This window comes from Quercus robur, chromosome 4 (genome assembly GCF_932294415.1).
Source record: "Quercus robur chromosome 4, dhQueRobu3.1, whole genome shotgun sequence".
Lineage (NCBI taxonomy): Eukaryota > Viridiplantae > Streptophyta > Magnoliopsida > Fagales > Fagaceae > Quercus > Quercus robur.
The window spans coordinates 51196684-51212619 of NC_065537.1; the positions used below are offsets into that span (position 1 = coordinate 51196684).

Below are 15936 nucleotides of genomic sequence, written 5' to 3' on the forward strand. Positions count from 1 at the left end.
AAAAAAAAATACTTTGCGTAAGTGCTTGCATAAGCGATACAGGTGACAAATAATTAAACAAAGAAAAGTTTAAATTGAATATTAAACTTTTAATGGTTACTGTGCAAATTTAATGCCCAATGGGATGAAGAAAATAAAATGAAAAAAAAATAGAGTAATGCACTATTTTACAACATTTTTATAAAATGTTAATGTAGTCAACCTCTTATTCGTTTTCATCTAAGCTCACCATTATTATTAATTTTTCATTTACCAATAATTACTCACCACATCAACACAGTTTGTAAAAAAATTTGTAAAATAATTTGTATCTCTAGCATTAATCTACACAGTTAATGCCCAATGGGCTGAAGAAATTTAAAGGAAAAAATATAGCACAAAACAAAACTTAATGGATTTGGGTTTAACATGCAGGGGTGATAGAAAGCTCATATCCAATACTGCGCTTATCGACTTAGGTCCGTTTGGATTGAGTTTATTTTTGCTGAAACTGAAAACTGAAACTGAAAATACTGTAATAAAATAATTTTTAAATATGTGAATAGTGCCGTGGGACCCATTTTTAATGAAAAAGTTACTGAAAAGTGGAATTTGTGGGTCCGTGAACAGTGCACAGATGCACCGTTCACCGTTGAAAAATCAACAAATGCGGGCTGAACCAAAAAAAAAAAAAAAAAAGAGAAAACCGCAGAACAAAAACGCAAACGCCACAATAATTTGAATCCAAACGGGCACTTAATATTATAAAAACATCATATGGTTCGCTTCTAACCAATGTGGGACACGAAGGAAAAAGCCTGTGTATGAAACACCCATACCAACAATAACAATGAGTGTGGTTACAACTAATCTTGTTGTGAAACCAATTATTTGATCACAATTTTAAGATTTTTTCAATAGTAAGCAGCGTGGGCTATGGAGTTGCGGCAGTGGCCTACTCTTAGAGCTGGCTGTGGTTCCTGCAAAGATTTACGAGTGATTATTTGAGGTCGGAATAATTCCCATCTCTGTATGATCAAGATCTTTTATTGCAAAAGACAACACTACAATTAACTACACTGACACCCAGATAAAAGGAATTCTCAAACAACTACAAAGTACCCTGTTTTGGATTTGAGTTCTTTTTCACATTTACTATGACGAGCTAGCTCTAAATCTAATGTCATCTATAATGGAATAGATGACCTTCTTCCGATGAAACACCATTACAAAATCCGAGCATTTTGTTGGAGCCGAATGCAGTAGATTGAAGCAACCTAGGCAATTTTGCACTTCTTTAAAACTACTGCCATTGAAATCTTGAATGCCCCAGTGAATCAACTCATCCCATCTTCATATAAGACCTGAAAAATCCAGTTTTTTCAGTTAAAGACAGTGCTCAAAGAATACCATACATATTCCAAACAAGGCTATATATATACATATATATATTTACTATCAGGAGAATTGGTGCAACCATTGAAACTAGCTTCTTGCTGCACATAGCTGGTCCAATTCATCAACCACCACTTCTATCTCCTCCTTTCCTTTCTTTCTCAAACTGTCACTCATTTCTCTTGCTCTCCTCCTTATGCTCTCTCCAATATTCCCCATCACTACCTCTCTAATCACAGTTGCAACCTCTACTCTTTCAAGCTTCCCATCTCTGTCTCTCTTAACCTCCATAGCTACACCCACTTCCTCCACCACTCTAGCATTCAATGGCTGATCAAGTTGCATGGGAATGGCAATGATTGGCACACCAAACTTTATGCTTTCTATCACAGAACTCCATCCACAATGACTCACAAACCCCCCAATGCTTGAATGCCTCAGAATCTTTGCTTGAGGTGCCCAATTCTCAACAACAATTCCTCTCTCCTACGCTTTCCAAAAACCCCTCTGGTAGCGCCTCTTCAAGCTTAATTTTCTCTCCCACAGGGAACCTAACAACCCATATGAAATCCACCTTGCTAAGTTCAAGCCCATGAGCTATCTCTTCCATTTCTTCCTTACTCAGAAAATACTCACTACCAAACGAAACAAACACAGTTGAAGATCCTTTTTTCTTGTCAAGCCAGTCAATGGTTTCGGATTTCTCATCTTCACATACAGGGTCTTCAACAAGTGGACCAACTGGAACAACCTTCTTTTCAATTAGAGAAGAAAGGAGATCAATATATTTCCCCTCAAGTTCTCTAAAAGTCTTCATCAAAACGATATTAGAAGATCGTGCAAAGCTTTGAAGAATGCGTTCTTTGCCATTAATGTAAGGGTGGACAGTGGATGAACCTTCAAGCGAATTGGTTAACCTCACTTTCATATATTTATGAAGATGAAGTTCTGGAAAAGGAAAGTCCTCACCTGGGTTTTTCATGGCATGAAGCACAAAACAAGTCGCGGCAGCTCCAGTAGTTATAAAGTTAACAGCTGGGATATTATGCGTGTAAGCTATTGACGGTGCCCAAGGCTGAAGAAAATCATATATAACCAAATCTGGCTTTAAGGTCTTGAGCATGTTGGAGAAGCTAGGACTGGCCATGTCAAAGGCCATTTTGAGGGTGCTATTGAGGTGGGGTGGGAGGCCTTTGGTTGTGTGATACTGAGGAGGAAGCTCAGGCAATGATGGAAGATTGAGTTCCACAAGTTGTATTGAATGAGAGTACTTTTCAGAAAGTTTTGGCTTGATGGAATCGAGGTTGATAGGTGTGGAACAAAAATATATGTGAAAGCTTCTCTCAGTGAGCTTCTTTGATAGCTCTAAGAAGGGTGATATGTGACCATGAGCCAACCATGGTAGCATTAGAATGCTTAGCCTCCTTTGTGTAGCATCCATATTTGCACTCTCTCTCTCTCTCTCTCTCTCTCTCCTTATATTTGTTCCTTGGTGTTAATTGGTTTGCGTTATGCCGAATGGTTTTTATTAAATTGAACATGAGTTGGCGAGGCACTGGATTGAGAGATTTGAGGAGAAGGAAAAAAAAACTTTTACAGCGAGAATTCATAGGGCGTGAAAGCAGGACAAGAGGGTTGGTTTAAGGGTCAATAGACTCAATACATACGTGTGCTTTTTGAACTACATTGGATAATGAATCAATGATAACAACTGAGACTTTGAAGCAACAAAAAAAAATGATAAAAACTGAGACTCGGTTAGCTACTGTAATGAGTGATGCCAACCGCACAAAATGCTGATAATTTCATTTGGCTGATTTTTAGTACATATATTGTTGCATACACAAATTATTTTTTCAACTGAAATTGTGTCATGATTTCAGTTCAAAGAGTTTTGAACTAAAATTGCTATTCAAAACATGATTTCAGTTCAAAATTAAATGGTATATACATAGATGAGGTTCTGTTGTTGAAGACAATGCATGTACGATTATTTCAAGAACTAAAGTCTTACTATCTTACTTCAGATTTTTTTTTTTTTTTTAAATCCTATTTTGCTATTCATTTTATTTTACATACTATCACTAAAAGGCTGTAACAAAATCTAAAAGGAAGTTATTAAGCACTTTTTGTTTTTTTTTTACATGGAGAGATTATGTGTGTGACACTCACCATATGATTTCCTAAGGATTAAAATCTTAATTTCTAATATGTTGGTTATTACGTTGATTCATGCTTAATTGTTACGGATAATAATTAATGTAATCATACACCTTTTCATGATAAAGCCCACATTGTTTCTCAAAAAAATTAAAAATTAAAAAGTCCACATGAATGTGGCGATGGCCATTTGCGCATATCTTGACCAACCAAACCATTGCTCCTACCATAGCCCCCAAATCAGCATGGACTTGGACCTTGTGGGAGAACCAGACTTCTCAGTTCTAAGTTATTTTGCTTTCTTGTGCTTAATCATGTAGTTGAATCACTCTTTTTTCTTTTCTTTTTTCTCAATGGCAACTTGATGTTCATGTAGTAAAGCTTTCAAGGGATCTTGTTTGTGTCATTATTTTGTTACAATAGTTTGACAAGAGGGTATTTTGTATCTTTGTTAATCCAATCTAACCTTAATTCATTCATCACAAATTATTATTACACACGTTAAGTTACACGCTGATGTACATACGTCAGTTAAGATCGTGTTTTGAAATAATCAAAACATGATTTCACATTTTAACATCGTGCTTTGGTATAAGTCCCATATAAAAATTGTGTAATTATTATCACTCTTCATTCATTTAGGTTTTTATGGCTTTTGCTAAACACAAGACCAACTTGGACGCATGGCTGTCATGGTTTATGAGCTATTGTTGAGCCGATTTATAAGAATCTCTTAGTTGTGGGCTGCAACTGAGCCCAAGCCACTTTAGTTAGTATATGGATCTCTCGACCATAAGCCTACGCTAACCCAAGCGCAGATGTCATTAGGAGTCCGTCTAGCCCAAAGCCCAACGTGTCCACTTGGTTTAAGCACAGCCCAATTATTACTCCAAAATTGTGTGTATATATATATATATATATAAAAGATAGAAATCTTGTTTTCTGAAAACTTAAATTCCAACCATTACCCTCCACACGTACCACACATCCCAAATTTCTCTTCAACTTCTTTTTGGTATGAATGGAATTTTTTTTTTTTAAGCTTAAAATGTCAGTTTATTTTCATTTCTTATTTATATATGACTTTTAAAATCTAATTTTATATAAGTACAAATATCCTTGCACATAACTTTTTTTTTTTTTTTAAATCATCAGTCACACTCTAACACAGCTTAGGTAGAGTCCAATATTGCCTGAAATTGTCTCATTCCCACCCAAAATAATAATTGACGATCCTAGTAAGCATAAAAATATATATATATATATATATAAATTAAAAAAAAAAAAAAAAAAAAAAACAAACAAACAAACAAACTATGCTGCCGTCCCCATAGATTTTCAAAACCATGTCAAAGAACAAACTAACCTAAATTCTTTTAATAATTGGACAATATATAAAGAGCAAAATTTAAGTACAATACTTAAGTGCTATTTTTTAGATTCCTCTCTTAAAATTCTGTCATGTACCTTTTTTTTCATAGATGAAAGTGTATTTTTTAAGTTAAGTAACCATATAACATAATCTTAAAATAAAATCATAAAAAACAGCACCTAAGCATAAGTTTTGCTCATATATAAAATAAATAAACTGACTTTTTTTTTTCTCTTAGGGTCAGCAATTCTTTTAGTTCATTTAAGGGCAAGTCAACTAATAGCAATAGTAAGTCGTTGGTTTAAAAAAGAAATACGATTATTTTAATACTAACTTTTAATATTTGAACACTAAACAGTAACAAACTAGTACAATAAATAATAATTGGTCTATCAAAGTTTATAGATAAGTGTAAAAGTAGCCCCTTTTTTTTTCCTCCAAAAAGGAAAAGATAGTGTAAAAGTAGCAATTTTTTTTTTTTTTTAAAGTCTGTTAATGTGAGTTATTGATGAAATAATTATTGCGCGGCCTTCTATTGAATAACAACAGATCTTATTAATCTTTTCTTTAAAAAAATGAAAAAGAAAAGATATTTTTTTGCTAATAAAAAAAAATGGTCTTGTTACTTTTATGATAATTATTAATAAACTATTTTAGAAAAATTTTGACCTTATTTTTTTTAGAGAAACATAAAAAACTACCAAAAAAATTAATTGTTTTTTCCTTTTCTATAAAAAGTTTATAAAAATATATATATATTTATATAAGGTAGAAATTCTACTTTAATCCAATCTAAGGTGGCGTTTGGTACGGGGAATCTAGAGTTCCTAAAAATGTAACTATTCCTATGTTTGATTTAATTGGGAATCTAATAAGATTCCTAAGAATGTGAAATTATAATGTTTAGTTTATTCCTAGAAATCTTAACTGAATTATTTATTTTTCCCATTTTATCCTTAGATTTGTAAATCCAATATAAGTCTAAAAAAAAAAAATAATAACCTTCTTCTTAATAAATAATGAAAAAATATATATAAACTATAAATTATGACAAATTCATTAAAACTATCATCTAAAAGAAGAAAAGATGAATGCATCAACAGAATTGTCTATCTTGTTTATATTGTTTTGGCAAGAAGAAATAATGTTGTTTTAGTGGGAAAAAGATATTGATGATTTGTTTTATATTTTATCTAAATTGCTTAAATGATAAGGAAAAATGGATAAAATTGTCAATTTATAAAAAAATACAATTTCCTTTATGTTTAAGAATTTGAATACCCACTTATTTTAAATACCACATTCCTACTAAAATGGGGTTAAAAGAGGAATTTAGATTCCCTTGATATATAATTCTCTAGTGTGATTTTCAACTAAATATAAGAATCTTTAAATATTTATAGGAATCCTAAAACATTATCACGTACTAAACGTCACATAAATGTATATGTGTATGAAATTTCTTCTTGAAAATTTGAACTTTAGCTATTGTGTCTCACACTCTACAAATATTTATTCTTGCAGAGTGTACGTTGGTTAACTTTTCCAAAAAAGAAAATAATTTTTTTTATTAAATTTATTTGGCAGTAACCCTACAAAATAGTTCTGTTTCAATTTTCTAGAAACACTTTTTCTGGTTTTCGGGTCTACTTTTAACTCATTGGAAAAGTTAAAGAATATAGTTTGACCAACAATGAAAAAAAACTAGAAATCCCAGAAAAAAGCTTTAACTTTCTTAAAGGAAAAAAAAAAAAATTTCCTATGAATAATGGAAAAAAAAAAGTTAAAAATGAAAAACAAAAAACAAAAACAAAAACAAAGAGAGAAAGAGAAATCAAAGCAAAGAGAGTGTATTGGACAGGAAGTGTGGGTTTTGTTTGGCCCAAAATTTATTATGTTTTGTGGATGGCGGAGTGAAAAGGTAAAGAAGCTTCCTGTCATCATTCTCAACGGACCAGATTCTCTCTCTCTCTTTTTTTTTTTTCTCAGTGTGAAAGTAAAAGTCCTCGGTTCTGTTTCATGGAGTTTTCCTTTTGAGGTAGGACCAAAACTACTACTACTACTACTAACTTCAAAAATTCTCTATAGCTTTTTTTATTTTATTTTATGTGAATCACACATTTTGGGTTTTTTTTGGTTCTATTCTCTTTTGCTCTATGCTCTTTCTTCAGAGTCATTTTCTGTCTTTCTTTGTTGCAGAGAGTGAATTTTGAAGTTGGGGTTTTGGTGGGTGTGAGGTTGGTTTTTTTTTTTCTGTTTGATAATGCTTAATCCAGACCAGGAAGAGCAAGATCAGAGGTAATCATCATCTGGGTCTCTTTCATTTCTTTGTTTTTGGTGCTTTTAGTTACGGATTTACCTGATTGAAGTGTTTTTGGACTCTGGGTTTTGTGTTTTATGTGTGTTTTTTTGTTGTTGTTGGAAGTGCTTGTTTGTACTAGGTTTCTGTTGGTTTATGTTTGGCTTCTGAGAAAGCTAAGGAGAAGTTAGGAAATTGAAAGTTTGAACTTGAGGATCAATTGGGATTGTGTAATTTTGTGGTTTTAATAGTTTCTAAAATCATATAGTTATCCTTTGGAGTGTCTGGATTTTGGTTTTTGCTTACAACTTGATTGAATTGCTAAGGAAATGTTGGAAAATGAAAGAGCTAAACTTTGAAATTATAGATTTTTTATTGTTTAGGATGTGGATCAACTGAGTCCGTGCTACTGCATGGGTTGATTGAGGTGAAAGTCTATTCTTTCAAGCTCCAACTAGAAGATTTGAAATCCAATCCCCTTGTCTGACTATTGGTTAGAGTAATAGAGAATGTATCCATTTAAATATAAACAATTTGGGAATTCAGCTTCTTTTTGGAGGTGATTGGTTCGCAGTTTGTTAATTAGGAATTTCTCAAACTGTGTTGCTAGAGTATCGGGGGTTTGTTCAAGCTGGTAAATTAAGCTGTTCTTTCCACTTTTCATTTACTTTGGTTCTTTGTTTGTTTCTTCTAGATTTATGATTGAATCCCTATCAACGTTCTGCTTGTTTTAAAAGTAGTAGTCACAAATTTTCTTGTTTATTTTTATGTTGATAATTAGAGAAGATCCTCAGGTGAAGCTTTAGATGGATTTATCACATGGTGTCTTCTCAGTTAGCTAGATTCATGACAGAAAGAATATCCTTTCATGTTAGATATATGAGAGATCCTAGTGTTTCTCATTGAAACAAATTGTATTTAGTGTTTGGATTATTTGGAGGTTGGTAGGTTACTTATTTATTTTGGGTAAGTAAAAAGAATTCATTGAGAAGGATTGTAAACCACCTGCTAGATTGCTTAATAAAGTGAAGCTTGGTTTGATTCTTATTTATGAAAGATCAGTGAGAAAAGAAGTTGTTTGTGCCAAAAGTCTTGTAGCTCAATTGGCATCTCCTAGTGTTTCCAAGGTAGACATCCATGGTTTTAATCCCCCAAGCCCCAACTATTGAATTGTCAAAAGAAAAGAAGTTGTATGTGGTTTTATTCAATTATTTAAGTAACATATGGTTTCAATGCTTGATATGTACACATGGATGCATAGGCACACAAGGCATCCATGTTTTAGGTTGAACGCAAAGTGTCATGTGTAAATTATGTAGGTATTTTGTATCATGTAAAATGGTTTTGGGATTTTTTTTTTAATTTTATAATTTTTATATAATTAACTGGGGGGCTTCTTGTTTATCAGAACAAATTCTGGCATGGAAGACTCATCTACAATGACTATTGAATTCCTTCGGGCAAGATTGCTGTCAGAAAGATCTGTCTCAAGAAGTGCAAGGCAGAGAGTTGACGAACTGGCAAAAAGGGTATGTTTTAATGTATTTTCTGCACTCTTTGGAGTTAACTTTTTTTGACCTTCTGAGTGAAGAACTGCTATCTCTCTCCCTCGATCTGTTTGTCATCCTGAAATGTTGGTTATGTTTATCAATTAGGTGGCAGAATTGGAGGAACAGCTAAAGATTGTGTCTCTTCAACGAAAGAGAGCTGAGAAGGCAACAGCAGATGTTCTTGTCATTTTGGAAAGCCAAGGGTTAAGCGATGTTTCTGAGGAATATGATTTGAGCTCAGACGAAGAAACTTCCCATGAATCCAAAGCAGTTCATAAGTCTACAACAGAAGAGGAGCACTTCTCTTTCAATTCAAAAGTCAGACAAAATAAATCAGGGGATCTTTCAGGTTCTGACCTTGATTCTTCTCCAGTACGTGGAAGAAGCTTGTCTTGGAAAGGCCGCAATGATTCTCCACATTCTTTTCAGAAGTACAAGGACTCTTCTATGAGAAGAAGGAGCAGTTTGGCTTCCACAGATTCTTCTTCCCCAAAACATCACTTAGGTAAATCATGCCGCCAGATAAGACGCAGAGAGGCAGGGTCAGTTCATTTTCCTTTTTCTCTTTTTTTTCCAATTAAAAATAAGAATATTTATTTTCTTTTTCCCTCATTTGATCAACATAAGAAATTTATTATTAAGTTTGTAAGAGTTAATGTGGTTTTGCCATCTTTTGTATAAAACAGTATATGCTTTATTAGCTTGTAGTTCTTGTGCAACCCTGACACCATCTAAAACATTTTGTTAGTTTCAACATCATCATGCTCATAAAGTTTCTATTTGACATCTGTGCAAAGTAATACATAACAAGGAAAAATTATAGAGCAAAAAGAAGATTATAACTATACTACTCTTTGTTTAATTGACTAATTTCATTCATCTGGTGGTCGGATTCTGTTCCAACTCTCTTAGTTCTTGTCAAGTATTGAATGTACACCATGTATTTTCTCATTCCTATTTAGTTCTCAACACTTCACTACCTGTGTATTGAAGAAATTTATGTTTGTTTTTCTTGTGTTCCCAGATCTGTTGTTGAGGAGTTTAAAACAAAGCCTGTGAAGGTTGGTTCTGAAGAAAATGGAGTGGCCACCTCTTCAGAAGGTTTTCCAATTTGCTCAAATGGTGGGCTGAAAGAAGGTTCTAAAATCCAAGAGAAAGTTGTACAAGATGGTCCACTTCCAGGTTGCTTAGAAAATCATAGGAACGTAGGAGATAATGACCTTGATTGCAATGGATATGGAAGAGACAGAGATATGGAAAAAGCACTAGAAGATCAAGCACAACTCATTGGCCAATATGAAGAAATGGAAAAAGCTCAAAGAGAATGGGAAGAGAAGTTCAGAGAAAATAACAGTAGTACACCGGTATGCTTCATTAGAGCCCTTTTAGCCATTTGAACGCTTTTGCTTCAGCTTTATTTTAATCTTATTCACAGATTGCACATGTATCCAGTTGATGTGAACCCATGACCTAAGCCTCCAAACCATTCTTTTTGGAAGGAGGAAGTGCTATTTGAACTAGAACTCATTGGATGGTTCTGCTTCTGCCTCAACTTTTTAGTGTCACTTGTATGCTATACAAAGTTTTGTTTTGTTTTTTACTTTTTTTTTTTTAATAAGTAACTAATTCAATGAAGAAATGCAAAAAGGATTACAAACATAGAATACAAAGGAAAAGCCAAAAGAAAAAAATCCAAGACTATTATATAAAATTCGTATGAGCTGGTAAATTAACAAAGCTCAGGGAGGAGAAAGAACGGGAAGTCAACATCCACTCATAAAAGTACTTTAAGAATAAAAACTTTTGTTGCACTATAGGTAGGCCCTTTCCCTTAAAAAGTGTGCATGTTCCTTTCTCTCCAAATTCTAATTCTCCACATTAAACATAGCTAAATCTCCCCATTATTATGCTTACCAATTTCCTTTTTCCATCCTGCCAAAAGGTCATCTACTGAACTCGACATCACCCAAGAATAGATATAAAACTAGTGTCCACAACTCCTGTGCCATTTTTGCAGTGTAAAATAATTGTTTTGCAGACTCTCTATTCAACTTTCACATACAACACCTATCCAGAATTATTTTGCCATGCATCCTCAAATTATCCTCTCAGAATTTTCCCCAACTCAGTGGTCCACATGAGAAAGCATCATGTGGCAGAGTTCTTACTCCCTTCCCCCCATCCCCTGGATTTCAACCCCTTGTAGCTCTTAACCTGAAATCCACTTGTTCTGCAAATTTTATCTGCTCCCTCCTTTCTAATTTTAACAGAATATGAGTGATCCAGAAGTGCTCGGTAAATTTCATGGAGTAATACTAAATTGCTCCCAGGAATATAGGCTTCCATTTAATCACTTATGTAATCTTCCACTTGTCCATCCCTCTCCCTGGCAATCATGAAGAGTTCAAGATACCTGCCCAAGAAAGGTGAATCTCCTTTCCAGCAGGCATGCCAGAAATGAGTCCTGGTACCATCGTCTACCTCAAACCTTGCAAATCTAAGAAAGTTTTCCAAACACCTCTAATGTGTTTCCATAGACACTCTGTAAGAATCCCCTACTACGTCTGAACACCATCTGCCCTAGGAAGGGACATTTCTTTTTTCATCTTTCACCTTACCCCATCATGCATCTCTCCTCTCCGCTTATGCACACAACCATTGCTAAGTAAAATCTTGAAAAACCAACAGCTTTCTATTCCCTAATCCTCCAGCTTGAACAGAAGCCCAAACAGTATGGTACCTATCCAAAAAAAAAAAAAAAAGGCACAAACAGTTTGCCAATTAAGTAGGAAATTTATGATCATCCCCTATACCACCTCAGAGGAAATCCCTTTGAAGTTTTTCCATCCTATTTTCCACTTGCTATTGGAATGGGAACAATGAAAAAGACTTAAGTGGGGAGAATAGTAATCATACTTTTAATCAACATGAGCTATCCTCCTTTGATTTTAGTTTGTTACTGTTGGTTGATTTTATCATTATGTCTCATCTTCCCTTTATGCACAATAATGATGTAAGAATTTGAACTGTGTTGGCAGTAAAAGCTTTTGTAATGTCTTCTATTTGTGCAATGTGATTGTCATTGAGATACTTAGTTCTAGTTGATTTTTTGTTTCTTATTGCTTTCCTTGTGGTAAATAGTAATAGTATATTGTAAGTTAATGCATGTAATGCTGATGCCTAATGACTTTATGTATATTTTTGGTCATTAGGAAAAAAGAAATGTTGATTTAAATTTATCCTTACGTAAAATAACCCATCTCCCTTGTGAATAGGAAAATCTTAAAGAAAAAAGTATTGAGAATTTGAGATCAATGTTTTTGCGATTTCTTTGCTAATGAGAATGTGAGATATGTGGGTGGGTAGGTGGTGTGGGGGGGTGTGAGTGTGGGTATGTATGTATGCACTAGTGCACTCCTATGTCTGTTAGTGTAGCTGTCACATGGGAGCTTTATTTTTTTGGTTAAAATCATAGTTACTTATGTATATGATAGAGATTGGATTCAAAATTTACTTCCTCTACACCCTCCCTCCAACTAAAAAAAAGAAAAGAAGGTTTAGAGCATATGGGACTGGTTTTGTTATATGTTGTACTCTTGTTCCAGAGTATGGATGACATTGCCCAAAAACATGTTTGGTAATATATTGCTGTGTTTATTTTGAAACAATTTGTCCTGTAGTTCTATTGATGATTTTTTTGACATCATGAGTGTCCATTTGTAATTCTTTAAGGGTTCTCGCATTTGAGTGATTCTTATTCCAAATATATTCTCTTAATTTAAAAAGTGGTACTAGGAAACACGAGCTTCTGAGAATAAAACAAGTATGCATTGAACCTTTGCGAATGAACTTTAGCTCAAATGTTCTCTCTTCTTCTTGTAAGACTAAGGTGGTGGGTGAGGTTGTGGGTTTAGTGTCCCCTGGGTGCGTTTGTTATCTACCAATAAAAAAAGTATGGTTTGAACATCTGCCCAATCACTACCACTGCTACCACACCTCCTCCATTATCTCAGACACCACTCATTACTACAGTCCTCTTGACTACTTTCACTGCTGCAACTATTACCACCAACCCCTGTTGCTACAACAGCCACTACCATCTATAGTTCATGCACTTAATAAGTACCTCCTGACCATTGTAATTGTCCTCTTCCAACTCAAACCTTTTGGCACCTACCATTATCCATAATCGTGGACTAATTTGCGTGAGATACATCATTTGGGGCCATCGGCCTTTGATCTCCACAAGTTGACTGGCCTTAATAAACGGGGCAATTTCCTTCCCTTTTTTTGTTATCTTATTTTATTTTATTTTTATATTTTATTGTTTTTGTTTTTCAAAACAACTAAGTTTTGGCCCCAAGCAAAGGGGAGGGGGATATTTGAACTAGTAACATTCACTTCGTGAGGTGTGATCCCCAATCAATTCGATTGTGCTATGCCCCTTGAGGTTCAAGGCAATTTGCTTTTGCATAATTTGGACTGGAAGTGCGTGGGGTGTAAGTCTTCTTTATTAGGCGTTAGCCTTCTGAAGTGTTTCATATTACCCCTGGCTCAAGATGAGGGATGAGCAAGGTAAAAGAAAGTATCATTCTCCTAGTTGTATTAGTTATTTAGTTATGTATATATATTGGATTTGTACTTGAAATAGTTTCTTTGTTACTTTTTCCATCGTATTTAATTCTTCTTCCACTAAATCTTAAGTTCTTGACTCTGGATCATAAATTGTTTAGGATTCCTGCGATCCTGGAAACCACTCAGATGTCACTGAGGATAGAGATGACATCAAGGCACAAGCTCCCCACCTGGCTGAGACAGTCACCTCCTATGCTGAAGAGGAAAAGTCAGAGGTGAGAGATGTTTGCTTCCCTAAAGAATTGTCCAAAGCTCAGCCCAATGGTGTTCTGCAACCTTCAAGTGTCAATATGGGAGGTACACAGCATAAGAATAACATGAATAGCTTCGCTTCTGAATCTTCCACTCAAGAATTTGCATTCCCTATGGCAAAGGAGAAGCAAAATGAAGAGAGACAAGAAACCTACCATTATAAATATTCACATAACTTGCATAATGAGCCACACTCACATGGTTCCCCTGGAAACCAGTCGGTGCATTCAACTTCATCTGTTGCTGGGAGTAGTTTCCAAAAGGCCAATACTTCAGGGAGCCAAAATGACCACTATGCATTGGTGCCACATCAACCATCTGATCGTTTGAGTAGTGTGCTGGATTCACTTAAACAAGCAAGGGTATCACTGCAAAATAAATTTAATCAGGTGCCTTTAATTGAAGGAAGATCTGTTGCTAAACCTTCTGTCCCTGCCATGAACCCTGGGGACAGGATGGAGATTCCTGTTGGATGTGCTGGGCTTTTTAGGCTGCCAACCGATTATTCAGTGGAAGCTAACATGCAAGGCAACTTCCTTGATTCAGGCTTGAGTACCACAAACTATTATCGCAACAAAAGAGTTGCAATAACTGCAGGTGATCGATTTGTTACCAGTCCTTACTTGGACACTAGATCTGATATTTCTACATCTGATCCATATTTCACCAGTCGGACGTTGTCAAGATATTCTTCTGAGAGGCCACGATTTGATCCCTACAGGGATACAGTCCTATCATCTTCCACTAGATACACAAATTCAACCCAGCCCTCTTATCCGTCCTATCCCACCTATCCTGGAACAATGCCAAGGATGCCCCCTAGTGAAGGATTTTCGCAAACTTTTTCTAGTCGGACAGTTGGGGTACCTCCTGCTGATAACATGTTTTATGATGGTCATGGTAGATCCAATATGTATATGTAGTAGCTTACCATAAATAATCAATTAGGTTGTTAAAATTACAGGTTCACCACTAAGATTACAGCATACATGTTTTGTAGTGTAATATTGTTGTAATGATGTGCCATAAAAGTCCATATCTGTACCTCTCTTTGGATCAGAATGGAAGTGGGACAGTTTTCCACTTTGTATAGAGGTAGGGACCATATTCTCGTTTGTGTATCTTGTATCTTTTTCTCTCTTTTTTCCCTATCTAAATTTCTGCTCAGAAACATTCTGTATTTCTGTTCAGTCATCATTTTTCATCCCCTCTATGTTTGGGGGATAAAACAAATTCCGATATGTCAAATGGGTATTCAATAAATTTTAGTTCATTAGATGATCTTCAGTGATGCACATTATCCTTTTGCCAATATTTTTTTGAAGGATTATCCTTTGTTTAAGTCTACTGCTTGCTTGAAGTTCTTAATAAGTTTTTATATGCCATTGTTTTACAGTTTCTTTCATGCTTTGAAAAGCTTGCATTATTGATTCACCATAGTAGGATTTAATTTTTGGGTTTAAGTGATAATCTAACAGTAATAGCATTTTTTGTCGTGTTCTATGTGGGCTGAATTTTTACCTCCCTTTCCCCTGCCATTCACCTATTATAAAAATAAATAAATAAATAAATTCAATCTTAATATTTTTCTTAATGTATTTATTTTAAGGCGAGTTCAAGATTTTTAAAAAAAATTAATTTTAAGATTTTTCATGATGTATTTATTTTAAGGTGAGTTCAAAATTTGCTCGTGTGTAAATATGCCTCTTCTTGCATTTCTCTCTCTATTTTTCTCTCATTTTGATTTTAAAATGCGTGTATTTATTGCAACGGTAAAAAACTACATGATTTTTTTTATATAAAAAAATAAAATAAAATAAAACACTTACTAGAAATTCAGATTTTTATGCTATGCAAAAATGGATATTTCTTCTTTCCTTAAATCCCCTAATTCCTGTAAATTATGGCGAAAGAAATCAATCTCATACAAGTTTGTTTGTTTGTGTTTTTTTCCTTTTTAATGGAAGTTCAACTTGGCCATGTCTTGTACAGTTTGGTGGAATTTATCTGCTCCTATCCTAGATGACTAGAGTCTAATACTAAGACCCAGTACATACCCAAGGTAACCAATCCAGCAAGCCTGAATTCATGAACTTTTCAAACAGAACTACAATTGGTTTGTATGTAAATAATATATGGGGTCACTCAATTCCATTAAATTCATATCAAGAATATTCAAGGTCACTTGTTCAACAGTAAGAATCATATCCAAACACCATTCCGATTTTAAATTGCTATTTAAGTTTGTTTTCTCAAACAAAAAGTTATTAGAACCCATAATGGTTTAGGTTTTA

The 15936-nt window shown here is 34.4% G+C and overlaps 2 protein-coding genes across 4 annotated transcripts; one reads left to right on the forward strand and one right to left on the reverse strand.

Annotated features, from left to right (window-relative positions):
• Window positions 1-1004: 1004 nt before the first annotated feature.
• LOC126722889 (UDP-glucosyltransferase 29-like) lies at window positions 1005-2874 on the reverse strand. The gene is given in 3 exon segments (XM_050426031.1): window positions 1005-1343; window positions 1436-1855; window positions 1857-2874. Coding segments are annotated over 2 exon segments (1350 nt in total). The 5' UTR covers window positions 2816-2874; the 3' UTR covers window positions 1005-1343; window positions 1436-1464.
• A 3828-nt stretch (window positions 2875-6702) lies between these two features.
• On the forward strand, window positions 6703-14918 carry LOC126722890 (uncharacterized). 3 transcript variants are annotated; one of them, XM_050426032.1, is made up of 6 exons: window positions 6784-6944; window positions 7106-7204; window positions 8614-8734; window positions 8861-9297; window positions 9780-10119; window positions 13489-14918. In XM_050426032.1, the coding sequence occupies exons 2-6, from the start codon at window positions 7170-7172 to the stop codon at window positions 14563-14565; spliced, it is 2010 nt and encodes a 669-aa protein (XP_050281989.1). In that variant the 5' UTR covers window positions 6784-6944; window positions 7106-7169; the 3' UTR covers window positions 14566-14918. The 3 variants fall into 3 exon arrangements, with proteins under 3 accessions (XP_050281991.1, XP_050281989.1, XP_050281990.1); XM_050426034.1 differs by lacking the exon at window positions 7106-7204 and having other exon boundaries at window positions 6703-6827; XM_050426033.1 differs by lacking the exon at window positions 7106-7204 and having other exon boundaries at window positions 6786-6944.
• The last annotated feature ends 1018 nt before the right edge of the window (window positions 14919-15936 follow it).

Coding starts and splice junctions, on each gene's coding strand:
- LOC126722890 (XM_050426032.1), top strand. CDS start 7,170: ATGCTTAATCCAGACCAGGAAGAGCAAGATCAGAG. Junction 7,205..8,613: donor CAGGAAGAGCAAGATCAGAG/GTAATCATCATC, acceptor CTTGTTTATCAG/AACAAATTCTGGCATGGAAG. Junction 8,735..8,860: donor TTGACGAACTGGCAAAAAGG/GTATGTTTTAAT, acceptor TTTATCAATTAG/GTGGCAGAATTGGAGGAACA.